Here is a 22,840-nt window from a genome sequence, read left to right as displayed (position 1 = left end):
GTGTGTGTGTAGGGAAGACAGACCAGACCACGTTCATCGCTACCACAAGGTGCGTCTTTGTATCTCCCTCCTCCATGCCCAACTCCAGCCTGTGCCGAAGTGAAAGGGTAGTGGATCCCTTCACTGAAATTCTAAACTGGAACCAAACTATTTTATTTTTTAGTTTTTGGATCTTAGTTCCCTGACCAGAGATTGAACCCAGGCCAAGGCAGCAAAAGCCTGGAATCCTAACCACTAGGCCACCAGGGAACGCCAGAACTAAACTATTTTAAACCTGAAATGACTGTGAAATTGTTGGGCCAGATGAGATTACACCCAGTGGGATGGGAGAGCTGGACAAAGCAGAGCAGTTACTGGGGAAAAGAAGAGCTCAAAAAACAAAATTCAGAAAAAAACGCTGTGTCTGGTGAGCGGAGATTCTTAGCTGAATGAGTGATGTTCTTGGGGGCGTTGTCCTGGTCCTTTTCCATAGGCACATGGGAGGGGTGTATGGGGACGTGGGGGGCTCTTGTGATATTTCCTGGGAGAAAACTCCATCCAGCTGTCGCTACTCCTGGTTTAGACAAACACAACTTTTGCAGTGAAGGGAGTCCTTACAAATACCCAACGGTCTTCCTAGTTGCAAACCCAGACATGTTTTTGAAAAATATCTGACCGAATATCTAAAGCCCAAGTCATCCACTTCTGTCTGATCTCTGTTTGCCTGCAAGGCTGGAAGAGGGACTTCCCCAGAATGTCATTGCCTTTGAATCTGTTTTCTCTTCTTCTGTAGTCAGCAATAGATGGAGCTCCAGTGTGAACCAGAGAAGTAAAAGCGACTTGCTGGAGATCACACAGTTTCTGCCTCTTCTCTGGTCCACCAGACAACCGAGAACCAACTTCCTGACAGTCACTGTGCTAGGCAAGGGGACCTCTTGTGGCTTTCACAGGAGTAGGGAGGAAGATAAGTGAAACATGATGAAGACAGAGTGCAAGAAATGCCTGAAAAGAAGCATAAGGATGCATGGAAAGTGCTCAGCAGAGAGCCTGGCATTGGAAAGGTCCTGTGATTACTATTGGCATGGATGAGTTACAGCCCCATTTCCTCCGGGAAAAGAATGGGAGAAGAATCCCCTAGAGGTAGGTGAGCCGAGATGGTGACAGCCTCTTCCTTACCTTTGAATTTCTTCAGGCTCTCTGTGAAGGAATCATGCCATGACTTGGCTTCACTGAGTTTTTTCTCCAGGTGCATTGAAACAGGGGTTGGGTTGAGAAAGCAAAATCCTTCACTCCTAGGAAGATATGGCTCAACTGGATGGTGAGATCAAAGGATGGGGTGCAGGGGAGGAGGAGCTGTGACAAAGAGATGGGGATGAGGTGACGGAGCCCTGAGGTTGGGGAAGGAAATCAGGATAGTGAGCTGGGAGTCAGGAGCCAGGGCTGGGGATATGGGCTCAGGGTGAGGTGGGGCATAGTGGGATATGGAAATGCAGATGGGAGATGAAGCCAGAGAGAAGCAGAGAAGAAGGGGGCAGGGAGATGGGGTAGGGACCCAGGAGCCATCTAGTTGAGCAAGGGGTCATGCAGGAGGTGCAAGAAAATAGGAGAATCTGTGATGAAGAAATAGGAACCTAAAGAAAACAGCTCTTCTCTTTAGTAACCAACCTATGAGCTAATATGCTCAGCTCAGGCCTTTGCTCTCTATAGCCTAAGTACCTGACTGCAGTTAGACAGAGTAGGCAGGAATTTGGGAGGGAGGAATGTTGAGTGTGCTTGAATGCATGTTGAGCATTGTACGATGAATGAATCAGTAGGCAAAATGCACTTGGGGTGGCCCATCGTACCTGCACAAGACAGCTTTGATGTCCTAAAAGAGAAGGAGAAAGGGCACGGCCTCAGCACTTGGCTGCTTCACAGGAGCCAAGGAGGAAGTGATGACCCTGTTGGGCGTGGGGGTAGAATAGGTGGAGTGAGAACACCTCTCTCTTCCCACGCTCCATAAAGGGCTCCTCCAAGAAGCGTCCGATATGCCAGTAGGCAGGAAAATGGTTAGACCGCGAGGGGAACTAACTGAGTTGTTTGAAGATAAATTTATCTCTGAGACTAAACCAGAGACTGGAGCGGGGGGACAGGAGAAGGATTGGAATGACTTTGCATGGTCTTTCGTGACAGAAAGAAATGGATTTCTGAACTGGTGGGAGTGGGAGATGGATTTAGGAGGGATCTCAGCTTATTTCGTGCATCAGCTAGATCCGTACTGTCCAATATGGCAGCCACCAGCCACACGTGGCTACTGAACACTTGAAATGTGGCCAGTATGATGAGGAACCAAATTTTATTGAAGTTTCACTAGTCCAAATTTAAATTAAAAAGCTGAAGTAGTGTAAAATATTTTTCCATTAAACACAACTAGATTGATTTGGTCGGACTACATTTTACTTCACCCATTGAAAATGTGGTGTCTGAGTTGGGATCTGACAAACATATACCAGATTTCAAAGACTCAGTTTTTAAAAAGGGGGAGGTTCATAAAATATTTTGTTAGTACTTTAAAAATATTGGTTAACAGATTGAAATGATAATATTCTGGATATATATTTAAATAAAAAATATTTTATTTAAATTAATTTTACCTGTTTCTTTTTATCGTTTTAATGTGGCTATGAGAAAAAAAGTTGACATCGCATATGTGGCTTGCAATATGCTTGTAAATTACACGTGTGGCTCACATTGTATTTCTACTGCACAGCACTGGGCTAGGGGAAGGAGGAGAGGCGTAACTCTGGTATTCTGCCAGGTGGTCAGTGTTCTGACCTGTGACTGGGGATGGACTGGTACCTTTTTACAACTTGGCCCCCAAGGGATTCTCCGCACCTGGAGCAGCTGGCCGGGCGGCAAACACTGCCTGGCCTTCAGGGAATCCTTAAGCTTCCCGAGAGAGTTCAGCTGCGACTTGGTGGAAATGACATAGAATTTCTTCGACTTGGTGATCTCCTGATCCAACCAGTTGATCCGTGACAGGAGGAAGTTCTCCTCCTCCTGTAGCACCTGACGCAGCTGTCTGAATGCTGTGATAATCTTTTGCCTCTCAGATTCCACGTGGGCCTGGGGGCAAGGAAAATGGACACTCAGAAGATGAGAGGAAGCCCTCAAAGTTCCTTCTAGCCCATTTTATTCAATGTTTTCATTTTATTAAGTTTATTCTGAGCAATGTGCAGTGGCAGACCTGGAGGAAAGGAAAGGAGAGGAGAGCAAACTTTTTAAAGCACTTACTATGTGCTTTGTTTTCATTTTAGGTTATTTATGTTTTTTGGTTTTTTGTTTTTTATTTATTTATTTATTTATCTATTTTTGGCTGTGTTGGGTCTTCTTTTCTGTGCAAGGGCTTTCTCTAGTTGCGGCAAGCGCGGGCCTCTCACCAGCGCGGCCTCTCTTGTTGGGAGCACAGGCTCCAGACGCGCAGGCTCAATAGTTGTGGCTCACGGGCCTAGTTGCTCTGCGGCATGTGGGATCTTCCCAGACCAGGGCTCGAACCCGTGTTCCCTGCATTGGCAGGCAGATTCTCAACCACTGCGCCCTATTTATGTTTTTTTTGCCTTCGAGGACCTAAGTAGCTAATACTCAATACCTAAGTATCTAGTACTCACATTTCCAGAAGGCTTTTCAGTTTATAATCTGCTTTCACCCAGAGTTTTTCCTTTGCACACACCCCGCCACACAAAATCGGTAAAGATAATTGGGTGGGTTTATAGTGCCTTCATTTTCTAACTGGGGAAATCAATTTCTAGTTAGTAAGGGACCGTGAGGGGCAGAGCTGGGTCTTAAAACTGGTATTTCCAATTCTAAGACCAGCACTGGTTTTCTTTACACTACCTGTCCCCAGATGGAGGAGACCAAAGCAGCCAACCTACTCCAAGAATATGAGGCTGGATGTGGAAGGTGCTAGCATCTGGCAAACCAAGTGCTGTGGAGGAGGAGAAGGCTTGAACACCCCCTGACCCATGATGCTACAATTCTTTCTGTCCCTCCTTAACTCCATCCCGTTCTGGACCTGTTTGTTTGTCAATGAGGTCTTTTTGAGTGGTCAGTGTAATAAGGGATTCCAGGAGTTTTGCAGAGATGCCGTTTCTGCTTTGGAGCTCATGGACAGAGAGACCCACACCTGAGTTTTTTCTTACCATGAAGACATCGATCCTCTGTTCACCTTGTGACTTCATTTGAACTATCGCCCTCTCTTTTTGCTGCAAGGCCTCAACCTGCGATTGAATCCGCCCCTGTGGGGAGAAAGTTGTCTTGGCAAGTTGTGCCTGGAGTTCTCTCAGCCTCATGACACCCTCCTGACCTCTCAGGATGGTGGGTGAGTCCCTGTGTAATTATTAATAGAGCCTCCTTTCCTGTTCAAGCTGGGGACTGGGGAGGGAGAAATCTGGAGCCTAAGTGACCTACAAGAGACGAATGTGGCAATAAATAATAACTAATATTTGGATGTGCTTTGGGGTTATCAAAGAACTTCCACAAACCTTCCCTCATTTGTCATACCAGCGACTCTTAAGAGATACATTTTGTTTGTCCCATTTGAAAGGTGAGGTACCTGCAGCTCAGAGAGGTGAAGTGACTCCTTGAACAATATTCTGTAAATTCAGGAGTGTGAACTTGAACCTACACTTCTGACTCAAAATTCCGTGTTCTTTCCATTCTCCATTATACCTTGGTTTCAACAGGCATCAGTTCTCCAGACTTAGACCTTTGAACCTACTGGGCCTGACTGCAAATTGTCTACTCAAGGGCAAAGATGGGGGCAATAGGGTACAAACCCAGAGGAAGAAGGTGACAGTTTCCAGGTCCTCACTGAACTCCTAGTCTGATGTGGGTACAGGGAGGGGAATCCCCAAATGCCTACCTGATAACTCTGGGCAGCTTCTTCTATCAAAGTTGCATTGTGGGATTTGTGGTCCTTGGATTCACGACACACCACACAGAGGAACTTGCCATCGAACTCACAGAAGAAATGACACTTCTCCCCGTGCCTCAGACATCTCAACTCTTTCGTTTCTGGCTGCATCTCAGAGGGATCCATAGCTTGGATTTTCCCCACCAGATTCGCCAACAGCCAGTTGGGCGCGATCGTGTCCCCCCTCACAGTTTTGTTGCAGAGGGGACATTTAAGAATGCTGTCTGCTGCTTCCCAACTCTGAGTGATGCACCTGTGGCAGAAAGTGTGCCCGCAGTCGATGGTAGCAGGGCCCTGCAGAATATCCATGCAGATGGGGCAGATCACTTCCTCCTGAAGCTTACTGGCAAACTGTTGATTGGCCATGGTTGGGCAGAGGGCTGCTTCAAGTCTGTAGAAAGTCTCGAAGTCTTCTGTGGACACTGGTTCCAGGAAAAGAGAAGAAAACAGAGGACATGGAGGTCAGAGTCTATCAAGTAGTGAAGCAGGGAGAGAGGAAAAGAAGAGATAGAAAAAATGAATAATAGACAAGAATCAAAATTAGAATGTAGGGAATATTATAAAGAGGAAAACAGATGGGCAATGCTACCTCACTGCCTCTTGAGAACAAATGGATATCGTGAATGAATATATGCTGCTTATAAAATGGGGTAAGTCTTCCTGAACCTTGGACTAATTAAGGATATTTTTATGAGGCAGTTAACTGAGATCAGAAGGACCAGGGCACCAAAGTCCACTCGCAGAGGTTCAGGGAGGGGGTGGAGGGACTGGAAGACGCTTCTCAGAAGGTCACAGCCAGTTCACCAGTAATGCTTTGAGCATCTCTCGTATGCAGAGCCCAAACCTTGGGAGAACGTATGGAAAGGAAGGAAGGGGGGTGATTCTCTACCTCCTGTAATTTGGCTCCACACTTTGAAGTACTTTGTGCAAATATGGAAGATATAATCACCCACTCAGGGAGTTTCCAGTTATAAGGAGAAGCAGCCATCCTCTCATGGGGGGATTCCTAGTACAGTGGGAGAAGCAAGGAACTTCCTTTCTGAAAGGTCATTTTCTGTTCTCCATCCTAGTTGATCTTTTACTTCCCCACCGCACCTGTATCAGTCTGTCTTCTTTTGGGTTCTTTTCAAATGTCTTCAATACTCTGGTGTCTCAGTGCCCTTTTTTTTTTTTTTTTTTTAATTTATCTTTTTGGCTGTGTCAGGTCTTAGTTGCAGCACAAGGGATCGTCAATGAGGCATGTGGGATCTTTCATTGCAGCGCACAGTCTTCTCTCTAGTTGTGGCGTGCGGGTTTTCTCTTTCTAGTCGTGGCCCTCAGGCTCTGCAGTTTGCGGCATGCAAGCTCTCTTACTGAGGTGCATGAGCTCAGCCGTTGTGGTGCGCGGCCTTAGTTGCCCCGAGGCATGTGGGATCTTAGTTCCCTGACCAGGTATCGAACCCGCATCCCCTACATTGGAGGGCCGATTCTTTACCGCAGCACCAGCAGGGAAGGCCCTCTGTGCCCATTCTTTGTTTTGTCTATCTGTGGTTCTTCCTGCTTTTTGGTGCTTACTTGATCCCTGAATTGCCTTCCCCTGTGGCTTCTGTCCTGACTAGGAAAATATCAACCAGCATCACCTACACTCCCTTCTGTAGCTCAACACATATGCATCATAACCTTTCTTCCTTCCCTCTTGTGTAAGGGAAGGATCCTTCCTCCCTTCCCATTTCATCTGGATCCCAGCGTCCACCCTCACCTCCCCTCTCTCCAGCATCTGCCATCTGTCTCCTTCAAGAAGTGCATCGTTCATGTTTACCGGATCTTAATCTTAGGTCAGACAGGGGTTGTAGGTGATTTAATGATTATAGTCAGAGTGATCGTATATTTTGGTTTGAGGCAGTGTTGGGTTTCACCTTTGACCTGGTGTAATGAATAGAACATCCTTCCATTCACAAAAGTGTCCAGATTGGATGATAAATTATATGGTTACCCTAATTATAGCAATTGCTGGAATCCAAAGGCTTTCAGAAATGTTATACCTCCATTTAGGAAATGTTATGAAAAGGCCTTTCTCTTTGTTTGCTTTGAAGTTGAATTAAAGCATCTTAACATTTATATACTATTTTACAATTTATACTCACCCTAAACTGCTGGGCCCTGGAGGCAGAATTTAAATTTTAGACAGGTTTTGTTTGACATGGTGATTTTAAACATAATGATAATTTGGATCACTTTAGAGAGGGTGCATGTTTCATTTTCCCTACCACTTCTTCCTACGTCTTGTCTGCCCAACCCCTGAAGACATCTGACCTTCCCCCATACCCAGCTTTATTGATATAATTGACACATAGCATTGCAAAGGTTTAATGTGATGGGATGTGATGTGATGATTTGGTACATGTACATATTGTGAAATGTTTACCACAAGAAGGTTAGTTAACACTTCCTTCACCTCACATAAATTACCTTTTTGTTGTGTTGCTGTGGTTATGGTGAGAACATTAAAGATCTATTCTTGTAGCAACTTTTGAGTATACAATACGGTACTGTTAACTATAGTTACCACACTGTACATTACATCCCTGAAACTTATTTATCTTATAACTGAAAGTTTGTACCCCTTGACCCACATCTTCAAATTTCCCCCACCCATGAGCCCCTGGCAACCACCATTCTACTCTGTTTCTATGAGTGTGATGTTCTTAGTTTTCACATACAAGTGAGATCATACAGTATTTGTTTTTCTCTGTCTGACATTTCACTTAGCCTAATGCCCCAAGGTCCGTCCATACTGTCACAAACATCAGGATTTCCATCTTTTTATGGCTGAATATAGATATATTTGAAATATATATATGTGTGTATATATACACATTACATTTATATTTATCCATTTGTCTGTTGATGGACACTTAGGTTGTTTCCAAGTCTTGGCTATTGTGAATAATGCTGTGGTGAAAATGGGAATGCAAGTATCTCTTTGAGTTCCTCATTTCATTTCCTTCAGACGTATACCCAGAAGTGGGATTGCTGGATCATATGGTAATTTTATTTTTAATTTTTTTGAGGATCTTCCATACTGTTTTCCACAGTAGCTATCCCAATTTACATTCACCCATAGTGCACCAAGGTTCCCTTTCCTCAACATCCTTACCAGCATTTGTTGTCTTTTCGATGGTAGCCATTGTAACAGGTGTGAGGTGATTTCTCATCGTGATTTTGATTTGTATTTCCCTGGTGATTTGTGATGTCGAGCACCTTTTCATGTATGTTTTCTTTGGAAAAATGTCTTTTCAGTCTATTCAATAGACTTTTTAATTGGATTATTTGTGGGGTTTTGCTACTGAGTTGTAGGAGTTTCTTAAATATTTTGGACATTAACCTCTTCTTTGATATATGGCTTGCAAATATTTTCTCCCATCCCATAGGTTGTTTTTCCATTTTGTTGATTGTTTCTTTTGCTATGCAGAAGCTTTTTAGTTTGATGTAGTCCCACTTGTTGCCATAATTGACTATCTAGAAGGAAACAAAGTTAGACCTGCACTGTATACCATAAACAAAAATTCTAGGTGGTTTAAAAATCAAGTATGAAAATATTAAAATTTAGAATAATATTTATCCTTAATGTGAGAGAGATGTTTTGAACAAGATAAAAAATCCAGAAGACATAAAAGTAAAATATTGACAGATTACCAAAAATAAAACTAAACAAAAACTTCACTATGGAAAATAATGCCATAAAAAAGTCAAAGGACAAACAGCAGCAAAAGAGGATTTACTAGCATTAATACGACACGTCAAGGGTTAATAGCAGTAATGTAAAAAAAAATGATTTGGGGTCAAGATGGGGATGTAAATTCATGTGGCCACCACTACTCTCGTCTTCCAAAGACATATTAATAATAGACAAAATATTTTTTAAACATGAAAAGCTATAGCCAGCCCATGAGAGAATTCATGAATGTAAGATAGTGCTGAGACAGAATTCACTGAGAAGTTTACCAAAACACAGCACAGAGAAATACTAAGGGATGGAAACCATATAAGATAAGAGATATGGAGGATAAATCGAGAAGCTCCAACGTGTATCCAGTAGGAGGTTCAGAAGAAGAGGAGAAATGGCAGAGGAGCAAGATGTGAAGAGAAAAAGGCTTCAGTTTTTTGTTTTTTGGGTTTCTTTTTAGAATTTAAGGGTCCTCTGAAAATGCACCAAATATCAAGCACGACAAGTGAAAAATAATTTCACACTAAAAACACTTTGTAATGAAACTGAAGAGAATTAAAGATAAAGAGAAAATCTTAAAAGCTGCCAGAAAAAAATAACAGAGTACCTACCAAAGAATAACAAGTAAATCTCTAGAACTCATATTAGTATTTCCAAGTAGTTGGGGCAAATTACCAAACCAAGATGTTATATTCAGTTAATCTATTATTCATAAATGAGGGCAAAATAAAGATATTTTTGGACATTAAAAAACTAAAATAATTTTCCAACAAGAGGTCCTTGGAATCTTGCTGAAAAACCTGAAATCTATTCTTAAAAAAAAGAGAGAATGAAAGAGAGAGAGAGGCCCCACAATGGGAGTGTGATGCACGAAGCAAAGAAAACATAATTCAACAATATTGGTAAATATAGTATACCATTGACTGTAAAAACGTTAGAAACAAAAGCTTTGTCTTCAAAAAAGTAGAGCTAAAATTTTAGACAACTATAATATGGGAATTAGAAGCAGGCGGAAGTTTGGAGGATGGCTAAAGACCTACCTAAGGGAGCTAAGATTTTAGCAGTTTAAAGATACTTGACAATTTTAGACTTTGTTACAAAAATATGAAGTTAATGACATAAGATAAAAATTTAAGGATAATTACTAAAGGAATATAAATTATAACTTCCAAAGCAGCAAAGGGAAAAAAATAAAGAAAATTTAACCAATAAAACAGGAAGGCAAGAGAGTTAGAAGGGGTTATAAATAAAAAGTGTGGAAAATAGAAAAAAATAGGTAGTAGTAATAAGTTCAATGTATCAGTAGTCACCACCAGTGTATGTATGTATATATATGTGTATATATATATAATATATAAAATTAAACTCATCTATTAAAAGACACAGATTATATATATAAAATCAGATGTTGAGCTGCTATGTCTCCCAGGCAGTTATTCAGATGTGACTGACAAGAGAAATACTCCATATCAAAACTTGTGGAATTCATTAAAGTGGTACTGGGAGACCAGTTTATAGCTTAATATGCAATTACTGAAAAACAGAAAATACTGAATTTAAATGAATTAGGAGTTCAAAATGAGAAGCTGTGAAAAAAAAAAGCAAGAAAAAAGGTAAACTCTAAGAAACTAAAAAGAAAGAAAAAAATAAGAGCAGAAATTAACAGTTATAAAAAACACAGAGATATTCAATAAAACTAAAACCTTGTTCTTGAAAATATTAACACTAATTACTAATACTAATAACTTATGCATAATTTTGATAAGACTGATCAAGAAAAAAGAGAAGACGAACAATATTAGGATTAAAAATGGGAAATAACTATACTAGATGGAACAGGTCATGAGAAAACACAATGCATAGATTTATACCAGTTAACCTGAAAACATAAAGAAACATATTTTAAGATGTAAATGATGAAAATTGACTCAAGAAAAGATAACCTGGGGGCTTCCCTGGTGGCGCAGTGGTTGAGAATCTGCCTGCCAATGCAGGGGACACGGGTTCGAGCCCTGGTCTGGGAAGATCCCACATGCCGCGGAGCAACTGGGCCCGTGAGCCACAATTACTGAGCCTGCGCGTCTGGAGCTTGTGCTCCGCAACAAGAGAGGCCGCGGTACTGAGAGGCCCGCGCACCGTGATGAAGAGTGGCCCCCACTTGCCGCAACTAGAGAAAGCCCTCGCACAGAAACGAAGACCCAACACAGCCATAAATAAATAAATAAATAAATAAAAATTAAAAAAAAAAAAAGAAAAGATAACCTGAAAATGACAGTTCCATTTAAATAAGTTGTAACAGCAAAAATATTCTATATAAGGTAACAGGTCGCAGTGGATTCAAGGGACAGAAAACATCTGTCTTATATTACCACTATCTTTATATAAACTATTCCAGATAATATAAAAAAAGACAGCTACCCAATTCTTTAATCAAGGCTAGTGAAACAGTGGTACCAAAACTGGTCAAGGACAATGCAAGCAGAGAAAATTATAGACCCATGGCACTCATGAACATAGATATTAAAATCTTATTAAGTTAGCAAATTGAATCCAGTTGTGTGTGTTTCAATTCTTCATGTTATAGTTGTCTTAAATTTTTAATTCTACTTAAAGTTAGTTTACAATGTCTTACAATCAATGGTATACTATCTTTACCAACATATACTACTGACTTATTTTTTCCCTTGCTTCATGTATCACGTCCCTCCATTTGGTCCCCCTACCCCCATCTTTTTAATGAAGAATAGCTTTTAGGAGATTTTTCAGTAAGAATCTTTTGGTGGTAAATAATCTTACTTTTTTTTCTGTCTGAAACTGTGTGTGTGTGTGTGTGTGTGTGTGTTATAACCAAATAACGTTTATTCAAGGAATGCTGGAAAGATTTGGCAGAAAATCTATTGACAAAATCCACTAAAATATTAGATGCCAAAATAAGGTAAAATTCAGCATCCTTCATGGTAAAAACTTTCAGCAAAAATGAAGGGAAGGACTTCCCTGGTGGCACAGTGGTTAAGAATCCGCCTGCCAGTGCAGAGGACACGGGTTCAATTCCTGGTCGGGGAAGATCCCACATGCTGTGGAGCAACGAAGCCCCCGTGCACCACAACTACTGAGCTTGCACTCTAGAGCCCGTGAGCCACAACTACTGAGTCCATGGGCCACAACTACTGAAGCCCGCACGCCTGAAGCCCGTGCTCCGCAACAAGAGAAGCCACGGCAATGAGAAGCCTGTGCACCAAAAGGAAGAGTAGCCCCCGCTCACCGCAACTGGAGAAAGCCCGCACACAGCAGCTAAGACCCAACACAGCCAAAAATAACTAAATAAATAAATATATTTTTAAAAAGAAGGGAACTACCTCAATCTGCTAAAGAGTTTCTACTGAAAACCTACCACCAAAATCACACCTGATGGTAAAAGTTTAGAACTTAAATTCAGGAACAAGACAATGGTGGCCACTATAATGCTATTATTTAACTTTGTACCAGAGGTCCTAGCTAATACAATGAGAAAATGAAATAAGAGTTTAAGGATTGGAATGTAAAAGATCAATCAGTTAATATTTGCAAGTGTCATAGACTTTCCTTATAGATAACTCAACAGAATCAAAGGACAAATTATTAGAACTAATAATAGAGTTGCTGGATGAAGATCTGTAATAAAAATCAATAGCACTCTTAGATAGCAGAAATAATCAATTAGAAAATGTAACGGGAACATATTTTTTTATACTGTTAAAAAAACCCTAGGGAAACTAGGAATAATCTTTCAAAAGATTGGGGATAAAATTAAACAAAAGAAGACCTGAATTTTAAAAATATGTTAATGGACAGGAAAATTTAATATCCATAGTAATTATAGTAATTCTCCATTCATTTATAAATCCTATGTAATTCCAATTAGAATCTAAGATTATTTTGGGATATGTGTGTAAAATTTGATGGATTCTAAAACTCATATAAAAGGACCAAGGTCCCTGGGATTTCCCTGGAGGTCCAGTGGTTAAGACTCTGTACTTCCAATGCAGGGGGCGCAGGTTCGATCCCTGGTAGGGGAAGAAAGATCCCACATGCCATGCAGTGTGGGCAGGACGTATTATAAAGCTCTAATAATTGACAGTGTGGTATTACCACAAAAATAGACAAACAGGTCAATAGGACTGAATAGAAAGCCGAGAGCCGGTCAGCTTTTACATGATAACTTGGTCTGTGATGGAGGTGGCTTCACAATCAGTGATGAGAAAGGACAAACTAGTCGATTTTAGGTATCCGGTCTAATGGATTTCCCTATGCAGGAGGGGGCAGTATTTGATCCACATCTCACACCACATGCAAAAACAATCCCAGATGTTTTTAAAGACTTAAATTCAACAAAGATTTAAAAATTACAGACTAGACAGATGGATAAATGGCTATCTAGCCATCAAAGAAAAGGTTAAAACCCAGAATTTACAATGAACTCCAATAAATTGATATGTAAAATTAAGTAACTTGTAAATTAATCTGTAAATTTAATGTGATCCCAGTAAAAATACCCACAGGGTATTTTTAACAATTGGAAAGGCAGATTTTAAAGGCCATAGGGAAAAATAAGTAAGAATAGCTACGAAAGAGAGGAATCATGATAAGGTACGTTAAAAAAAAAGGTACACGTGCGTGGAAATGACCTCATTATTTTATTGACTCATATTATAGAGCCTCAACAGTGTGGCATGAACACAAGATCGGTCATAGAGCAGAGTAGAAAGTTCAGAAACAGCCAAATACATACAGGCATTTAGTATTTAACAAAGATCCCATCTCCAATTGATAACTGAATAAATGATATTGGGACAAGAAGAAAGTCATTTAGAAAAAAATTAATAAATTGAATCCACTTCCTATACCTTAAACTAGGCTAAATTCCAAACACAGCACATACTTAAAAGTAAAAAATGGAAATATAAAAGCACTATAAGAGGGCTTCCCTGGTGGTGCAGTGGTTGAGAATCTGCCTGCTAATGCAGGGGACACGGGTTCGAGCCTTGGTCTGGGAAGATCCCACATGCCGCGGAGCAACTAGGCCCATGAGCCACAACTACTGAGCCTGCGCGTCTGGAGCCTGTGCTCCGCAACAAGAGAGGCCGCAATAGTGAGAGGCCCACGCACCGCAATGAAGAGTGGCCCCCGCTTGCCACAACTAGAGAAAGCCCTTGCACAGAAACGAAGACCCAACACAGCCAAAAATAAATAAATAATAAAAATAAGTACATTTTAAATAAATAAATAAAAAATAAATAAATGGCTGTTGTTAAAAAAAAAAAAAGCACTATAAGAAACCACAGGAGAATTATTTTATAACTTCAGAGTGGGAAGGTCTTTATAAATAGGACACAAAATAGAAAATATTGATAAATTTACCTATTGAAAAATGTTTCTGCATGACAAAATTCACAAAAACAAATTCAAAAGACAAATGAAAACTGGGAGAAATATTAACAATTTGTATCATAGATTAATTGAAGATTAAGGGTCAGTTTCTTTGAGATTTAAAAAAGCTGCTACAAATCAATAAGATCAACGATCTCATAGGAAAATGAACAAAGGATAAGAATAGACAGTTCACGGGAAAGGAAATACAAACGACTTTTGAATATATGAAAAATTCTCAGCATCACTTAAAATGAAAGAAATGCATATTAAAATGACACTGAAATACGATTTTCTACCTGGTAAAAATCCAGGAGTCTGATGATCCTGGGATGGCCAATGTCAGGGGAAAAGATTCTTGCATTGCTGGGCCAATGCAACTTGGTGCAATTTCTACGGAGGTCAATATTTCAATATGTTTCAAAATTACAAGTGCTCACCCCCTTTTACCTCAGAAATTCCACCTCTAGGAGTTTATCCTATAGATTTATTCACACACGTAAAATTATTTTGGACTTTGTGGTAATGTTTGTATTTAACAAAAGATTGGAAACAACCTAAATGTCAATCAATAGGGAAATGTTTAAATAAATTACAGTAGATCTCTAAAACTGCATAGAAATAAAAAAGAATGAAGAAGTTCTGTATTTACAGATAGAAAATATCACCAAGGTATGTTGTTATGTGGGGAAAAAAAAACCCCCAGTGACCCAGAATAAAGCATGTACTATGCAACCAATTGGATAAAAAATTACACTTATTTTCTTGAATATGCATATAAACTCTCTCGAAGGATAAGGATCTACTCACCCTGGTTGCCTGTAAGGAAGTGGACTGGCTGGTTGCAGGATCAGGGTGGTAGAAACTTTTCACGGTTTTTTTTTTTTTTTTTTTTTTACATTTTGTGAATTTTAAATTTTGTAAATACTTTGTTTTCACAAAATTAAATGATAAAAAATGGGCTGAGATTGAACTGGAAATTCACGGAACGATACAATTAATTGATCAATAAACATATGAAACAGCAATCTTGAAAATGCAAAATTAAAACAAGATACCATTTTATACCTTAAATTAAAAAGTCTGGGAATATCAAACATGGCCAGAGACATGGGGAAATGGAGAAACTTAAACCCTACCGATGAAAGTGTAAATTACAGCAATTTGTTAATATTTAGTAGAGTTTAAAATGTGCAATTTTGGGCTTCCCTGATGGCGCAGTGGTTAAGAATCAGCCTGCCAATTCAGGGGACACTGGTTTGAGCCCTGGTCTGGGAAGATCCCACATGCCACGGAGCAACTAAGCCCATGCACCACAACTACTGAGCCTGCGCTCTAGAGCCCGTGAGCCACAACTACTGAGCCCCTGAGCCCATGTGCCTAGAGCCCCTGCTCTGCAATGAGAAGTCCGCTTGCTGCAACTAGAGAAAGCCCACGCACAGTAACAAAGACCCAACGGAGCCAAAAAAAAAAAATGTGCATTTTCATTTCAGGGTTATATAATAATGATGATGATGATGATGATGATGATAATGGAAATATTACTACTACTAATAATAAATAAAAACTAACATGTATTGAATGCTTACCATGTACCAGGCACAGTTCCAAGCATTTTGCATATATTAGCAAAATTATTATTTATACAGAGAAGTATTAACCCCACTTTGAGGACAAGTCAATCGAGGTTAAGGGAGATTAATTTGCCCAAGGTCATTCAGTAAGTAAATGGTAGAATGTGGACTTGAACCCAACTAGACTCCAGAGCCTAGGATTCTGCTCCTCTAGAGAAAATCTTGCACATGTGCATTCAGAGATGTGTATAAGGATGTTGAGTGTAGTATTGTTTATAAAAGCAAAATATAAAATAAAACTTGTTAAAGATAAAATCACTTGGAAAGGCTCTTGACAGAAAGTCACACAGAGTCTTCAGTGATTTGAAAAAATCTACTATGTTTGAGATGTAGAGAGTTAGGGAACGTGTGATGGGAAGTGAAGCAATAACTGTATGTAATGACTGGATCTGAGAGATAATGTGGGAACAGTCAAGAATATTAACCGTAGTCCTAAGAGTAGTACAAGCCAATTAGATGTCTAATCAGAAGTATGAAATCACAACATTGTAAATCAACAATAAAAATTTTTTAAAAAGTAAAAAAAATAAATAAATAAAATAAAATAAAACTTGTGTCAGGGTTTCCCAACCACATTACTACTGACATTTCATTTTATTTTTTTAATAATTTCTTTTTTCTAATTAATTTATTTTATTTATTTTGTTTAATCAACACCTTGCTGATTAAAATGTTTGCTGAGTTGGCAAATTGAATGAAGTTAACCTGTAACCTCATTTAAAAGGAGTAAAGAGTTTAAAGTCCTCTACAGAAATCATATCACACAGAGAGCAAAGAAAAATAACCATAAAAATAAACGCATGGGTTAACAGAAGTCAATTTATAAGTAATAGTTACAGCACTCAATATAACATGGGACTGAGTCACTCAAAAAGAGGATCAGTCATAGGATTAAATAAACCCAACAAAATGGAATGTTCATTTTCTTCCTTAGAGGGACTCATTAAAAGACATAACCATAAATCCAGAGATAGTTTAAGGGCTGCTATACCAATGGAAATACAAAAAATCCCATGGTAGGCTCACCTGTCTCCCTCTGTCAGGAGAAACTGCAGGCTTCCTAAACACCCCAATTCCAAATGAAATATGAGCAAGGGCAAGGGAAGATGCTGGAAAGATCTGGTCTTCACTTGACTCAGTTACCTAAAGAGATCATTTAAAGTATTGGATTGACCTGTGGGATGGCTAATTCTATGTGTCAACTTGGCTAGGCAATGGTACCCAGATATTTGGTCAACACCAGTCTAGATGCTGCTATGAAGGTATTTTTTAGATGAGATTAACATTTAAGTCAGTAGACTCTGAAGAAAGAAAATTACCTTCCCTAATGTGGATGGGCCTCATCAATTAGTTTAAGGCCTTAAAAGAGAAAAGTTTCCCTTGAAAAAGAGAGAATTCTGGCTCCAGTCTGCCTCTAGCTGCAACATCAACTCTTCCCTGGGTCTCTAACCTGCCCGGCCTGCCCTGCAGAATTTGAACCTGCCAGCACCTACAATCACATGAGCCAATTTCTTGTGGGACCTTAGTTCCCTGACCAGGGATTGAACCCAGGCCACGGCAGTGAAAGTACCAAGTCCTAATCACTGGACCACCAGGGAACTCCCAAGCCAATTTCTTAAATCTCTCTCTATACACATCAATTGGTTTTGTTTCTCTGGAGAATCCTAATACAGACTGTCTACCCTCAACTCATACCCTCAGTAATTAGGCTACTTGGGTAGGAAATGACATCAAAGAAAACTGGCAAGAAGAAATAAAAATACAGTTGCAGCTGAAGATCTAAACACACCCCTATCAGAAGACATCAGACTCTGTCATATTTTGTACCACAGAAGTACTGTACTCAGAGCTCAGCACATAGTTCTTCATAATTCCTTACTCTGAGAGCCACATTTTAATAAAGACACCACAGACTGGACCACCTTTCAGGAGGACACTAGGATGGTGAACAGCTTCAAAATCCCATTGCAGGAGGTGGGGATGAGGATCTGGCGTTGGCCCTGAGGAGCCTCAGGTGGACAGGAAAGCTGCCTTCTGAATGTTAGGAGAATTGTGGTGAAGGTCTACCCCTCCTGTCTTCCAAGCAGAGTGTTATGAGCTGAATTATGTCCACCCAAATTGGTATGTTGAAGCTCCAACCGTTAGTACCTAAGAATGTGACTATAATTTGTAGATAGGGCCTTGAAAGAGGTGACCAAGTTAAAATAAGGCCATTAAGGTGGGCCCTAATCTGACTGGTGTCCTTATGAGAAGAGATTAGGACACACAGAGACATCAGAGATGTTCCCATGCACAAAAGGCCATGCGAGGACACAGCCAGAAGCTGGCCAATGGCAAGCCAAGGAGAGAGGCCTCAAAAGAAACAGCCTTGATCTTGGACTTGTAGCCTCCAGAACTGTGAGAAAATGAATTTCTGCTGCTTAAACCACCTGGTCGGTGGTATTTTCTTATGGCAGCTCTAGCAAATTAATACACTAATATACAGATTAACTCCCATATCACTATAAAGCCCACCTTACATCTCACCCCCAGCTCTGAGTTGCCAACTCCATACAAGGAGTCTCCCTACCACTGCCACCTCCCACTGGACACAGCAGCACTCGTGGCCGTTTTTCCATTCCAAGCTCTAGGTGGGACATGAGCTGGTTCAACCTCTCCGGACTGCACGTTGGCAATATATACCAAATAACATTCTTTACAAATGCACATAAGACCTTTTGACCCAATTCCATGTCCAAAAATTTGTCCTACAGAAATAATTTTTTTTTAAATATATATATATATATTCAGAGAAAAGGGACAAGAAGAATAACTTATTTGTCACAACAGGTATTCAGTATTTCTATGTGCCAGGCACAGTTCTAAGACTAGTGATAGATACACAGTGACAGTGGCCAGAAGCCCCGCCCATTGAGGAAAGCCAGACAAATTAGCTAACCAAATGAATTATACATTAAGAGGCAATACATATTACAGAGAAAAAATAAAGCAGGAAGGGGGCATGGCGAGCAGGGGTAAGGTTCCACTTTTCAGTAGGGTGGTCCAAATGGGCCCAAGGTGGTGACAACTGGGCAACAACTTGAAGGCAGTTAACAGCAAAATGTCAACAACTGTAATTGCTGGTTGGTGGAATTATGGCTAATTATTTTCTTTTATACTTTTCCATGCTTTCCAAATATATTACAATGAACGTATTTCTACAATGTAGGAAAAAACCCACAATAAATATTTTTATAAAAGTATCTTCAGTCAGCCCCATTTTCTACAGGACAAAGTCTAAACTGCTGCTGATATTTAAAGGCTTCCTCCCTTCCATCTAAGCTTATCTTTAGTTTCTCCTCAAAACAAACTGTCTTTTCCAGTCAGACTGATACTCTGTGACCCATACGTGCCAAGTAGGGTTGCCAGATTTAGCAAATAAAAGTACAGGACACCCAGTTAAATCTGAATTTCAGATAAACAATGAATAATGCAGTATTTGGGACATACTTATATGAAACTATCTGAAATTCAAGTTTAACTGAGCATCCTGTTATTTTATCTGGCAATGCTACAAATGATCTGTCTGCTGGAATAATCTCTTTTCCATCTTCCCAGACCTTTCCAGTTCAGCCCGAGGGTGGGGAGGAGGAGAGAGGGTGGGTGGGATAGAAAGGCACGCCTGCCGGTCAGCTCCTACCTAAGGTATACACGGGGCCGAGGTGGGGCATAGTGAGGGGCTTTTCCTTTACCTTGACTTGTGACTCCCCTGTTGGTAAAGAATGCACCTTTGATCAGAGGGCCCTGACCCTGGAGTCAGGTAAATAGATGAATGTCCAAAAGGCTCTCAAGATCTCCCTGCAAAAGAAACTAGTTTAGTTTAAAGGACATTTGTTCCAGTCTTTGCTATTTTAATTCAGGTACAATGTCCTTAGCAACTTTTTTTAACCCAAGAGTGTTAAAAAAAAATTTACATTTTAATGCTTTTAGATGTTGAATAATTTAAGGAGGCTTTTAAAATGGACGGCTTTTGTTCCAAACAAGCACGCATCTCCATTTGTCTGACCTACCCTTTGCTTCAAACTGTCCCCTACCCCATTCATTAGCTCCATGGGGATCTGAGAGCACCTTAAAGCTGATCTGAGTCGGACTCATGGTCAACTCCGTGTTTCTGCTAAGTCTGCAGGCGGAAGGCTGATACTCTTCCCTCTCCTGCAAGACAGCAACATGCTCTGGCCCAGACTCGGCTCAGAAGAGCTGCGGGGCCCAGCCTGCCAGAAACTCCTGGGCTAATCTCCAGCATCTCCAGTACACAAAGCGTCTGATACTCGCCAGCTATTCCAGTGAGTCCTCATCACAGATGGGGAAGCAGCTGGATGAACACCCAGGCCAAATTCCAGAAAATCCCTCCCAAATCCAGACTTTAGAAAAAAATTTCCCCTTAAGACTGTGGAAATAAAGCTTCTTACCCATGGCCATGTTTTTCCATCTTGATCCCCTCAGCACTTAACAGAGTACCTGGTGCAAAGTAACTAATTTTGTTGCATCATATTAAACTGAGCCAATTTATAGGGGCTCTGTGTATTGACATGACAAAAATATTTAGGCTATATTGTTAAGTGAAAAAGAACATTATTTAACATGCAAAATTTTGCCTTAAAAAAGGGAGAACTACAAATATATATATAGTATAAATATATACTTGTATTTACTTCTACCTACATAAACATTGAAAGGATACACGGGAAACTAATAAAAGTGTTCACCTGTGGGGCAAGGGTGGGGGGTGGGTAGTGGCAGATGAGGTGAATAGGTGCAGGGCGGTTGCAAGTCTTCCTGACGTACATCTTTTTATATATTACTCTTTGAACCAGGTGAATGTACAACCCTTAAAAATTAAATTCCATAGTTTAAATTACATGCTTTATTTATATTTTTGGTTATGTCATTCTGTGATATCAAAAGCTGAACTGGAAATATGAAGCTACTCTCTCCAAATCTCTGTGATCTTTCTTTCTTCCAGGGTTCACAGGTGGACCAACAAGACTACTCCACTGGAGGACTTCCCTGGTGGCGCAGTGGTTAAGAATCCACCTGCCAATGCAGGCGACACGGGTTCGAGCCCTGGTCCGGGAAGATCCCACATGCCGCGGAGCAACTAAGTCCATGTGCCACAACTACTGAAGCCCGCGCTCCTAGAGCCCATGCTCCGCAACAAGAGAAGCCACTGCAATGAGAAGCCCATGCACCGCAACGAAGAGTAGCCCCAGCTCGTCGCAGCTAGAGAAAGCCCGCACGAAGACCCAACGCAGCCAAAAATAAAAATAAATAAATTTATAAAAGAAAGAAAAAGACTACCCCACTTAAGTTTCCACGACTTTATAACTTTAGTGCCCATGACTGACTCAGGCTAAAAGTTTTGTTTGTTTTTTTCTTCTATGCCACTTTTTATAATTCCTGATTCTCTGCCAGATCTTTCAAGTTTGGCTTGTATCTCCTTGAACATAGCACATACAAAGTCATTGTACAGTCTGTGTCAATAATGGCAGTGTCTGAAGTTTCTTGAGTCTGATTCTGTTTGTTGTTTCTGCTTTTCTTACTGGTGGTTTCTTGTCTCTCTGGTGCCTGGTTATTTTCACTTGTGTGCTAGATATATCTGAAGAAGTATTTGCAGAAATATTTCAAAGCCTAGGATTATGTTAGCTTCTTCCCATAAGGATTTTCTTTTTTGTCATTGCAGTCTAGAGTCACCTTAAACAAGTTCAACACTTGATATTTTGGGGGCTTGGGACTCTATTTCTAGTTCCTTAAGCCTTTAAAGGCTGCCAGAAAAGCAGTTTGGAATCTCAGCAACCTGCAGGATCAATGAATGTCCCCAGACAGAGGCAACCCCAAGTTCTAGGCTCGCCTCTACAGATTCCTTTCCTTTCCCAAACTTTGGCCCAACAATTCTTCACTGGCCCTTTGAATTTTTAAGATACCTTAAAAATATTTTATCCAGCTTTTTAAGTTGTCTTCGCATGGGAGAAGTCTGAATTACTCAGTCCACTAATGAGAGCAGAAACCCTTCTGATCCAGGCCTCAGTTTTTTCAGTGCTTTGCTCTTCTCTGGATGTTAGCTTTCAGAAAATGTATTTTCCTCTTCTCTTCTATTCCCTTTAGTAGTAAAATCTATATGGACTTTTCTTTGGTGTGCTGTGCATGCGCGCACGCGCACACACACACACACGCATTGCCCCTTTACCCCCAGATAGAGCTGAAATAGAATCTTGCATCCTACACACCTAATGTTCCAGAAGAGCTGGAGTCACAGCAGTCCTCCTTACCAGGCCTGTTTGAGCACATATTCAGGTTGGTGCCTCGAAAATGCAGGCACTCACGGGGTGGCTGTGAGAATTCTAACTTCAGTGCAACACCAGCATAAGGAGTTGCCCTGTGGCATAAGGGTCCCTGATAGGTCTCAGCTTGCAGACCAGGATGTGACAAGGAGATTGGAGCTGCAGCCAGCTCTAGAGGCAGAAAGAGGAGCCAAACAGAAAACACGGCACACTCCGAGGTGCTAATGATGCATTAAAAGCCTGTAAGCCAGCTGAGATTTCCACAGGCCTCACTTCTAAACAAAGCTTTTTCATTCCATTGGTTTGGGGTGAGTTGCTCCTAGAGTTCTTGCTAAATGGGTCGGTATAGGGGTGACTTGAAGGACTGAGGGTCCCGTAGGGAAAAAGTTCCGAGGCTGGTTTTCTGAGGCTGCCTCAGTTGTAGGAAATCAAGTGTTAATCTTCCCAGAGTCACTTACATTACTTGCTTTTGGTGACCGCTCTCAGGGGTCTTTGGGACCCGCCTTTCAGTGCTCCGGGCTTCGGTTTCTCCACCTGCAGAATAGAGATGGCTACTCGGCAAGAGGTCGGAGGCGCGCAGCACAGAAGTGGGGCGCCCACGCCGGTACCCTGCAGTGCGCAAGGTCAGGAAGGGCCAGGAGGAGGCGGCGCGGAGACTCAGACCACCGGCTGGTGATGGGAAGGAGGCAGTTGGCCGCTGGCTGCGGGCTCAGCTGCGGTCATCCGCTTCGTGTGGGGAGAGGCTGGACGGGCCGCCTTCCCCGGCGGGGGCTGGACCGGGAGTGCCGAGTGGGGCGGCTCGGGTGGCCGCTGGGAAACGTTAGGGTGGTTGGGGCGAGGACCACTG

General features: G+C 41.1%; 1 protein-coding gene and 1 long non-coding RNA gene across 2 annotated transcripts in view; one reads left to right on the top strand and one right to left on the bottom strand.

Moving 5' to 3' along the window:
• TRIM31 (tripartite motif containing 31) overlaps window positions 1-19,287 on the bottom strand; it is a 31,140-nt gene extending 11,853 nt beyond the window's left edge. Inside the window, exons 1-5 of the mRNA XM_082347082.1 lie at window positions 4,880-19,287; window positions 4,158-4,253; window positions 2,854-3,084; window positions 1,824-1,846; window positions 1,156-1,271 (exon numbers count right to left, since the gene is read on the bottom strand). Coding sequence (XP_082203208.1) covers window positions 1,156-1,271; window positions 1,824-1,846; window positions 2,854-3,084; window positions 4,158-4,253; window positions 4,880-5,296 — 883 coding nt within the window. The 5' untranslated portion in view covers window positions 5,297-19,287. The remainder of the gene's footprint in view (window positions 1-1,155; window positions 1,272-1,823; window positions 1,847-2,853; window positions 3,085-4,157; window positions 4,254-4,879) is intronic.
• Window positions 1-22,840, top strand: part of LOC309607948 — a 208,849-nt gene that overhangs the window by 3,877 nt on the left and 182,132 nt on the right. The gene's annotated exons all lie outside the window — the stretch shown is intronic.

This window comes from Balaenoptera borealis, assembly GCF_965194805.1.
Source record: "Balaenoptera borealis genome assembly, chromosome: 12".
NCBI lineage: Eukaryota > Metazoa > Chordata > Mammalia > Artiodactyla > Balaenopteridae > Balaenoptera > Balaenoptera borealis.
This window is presented reverse-complemented; position numbering and strand designations above follow the sequence as displayed.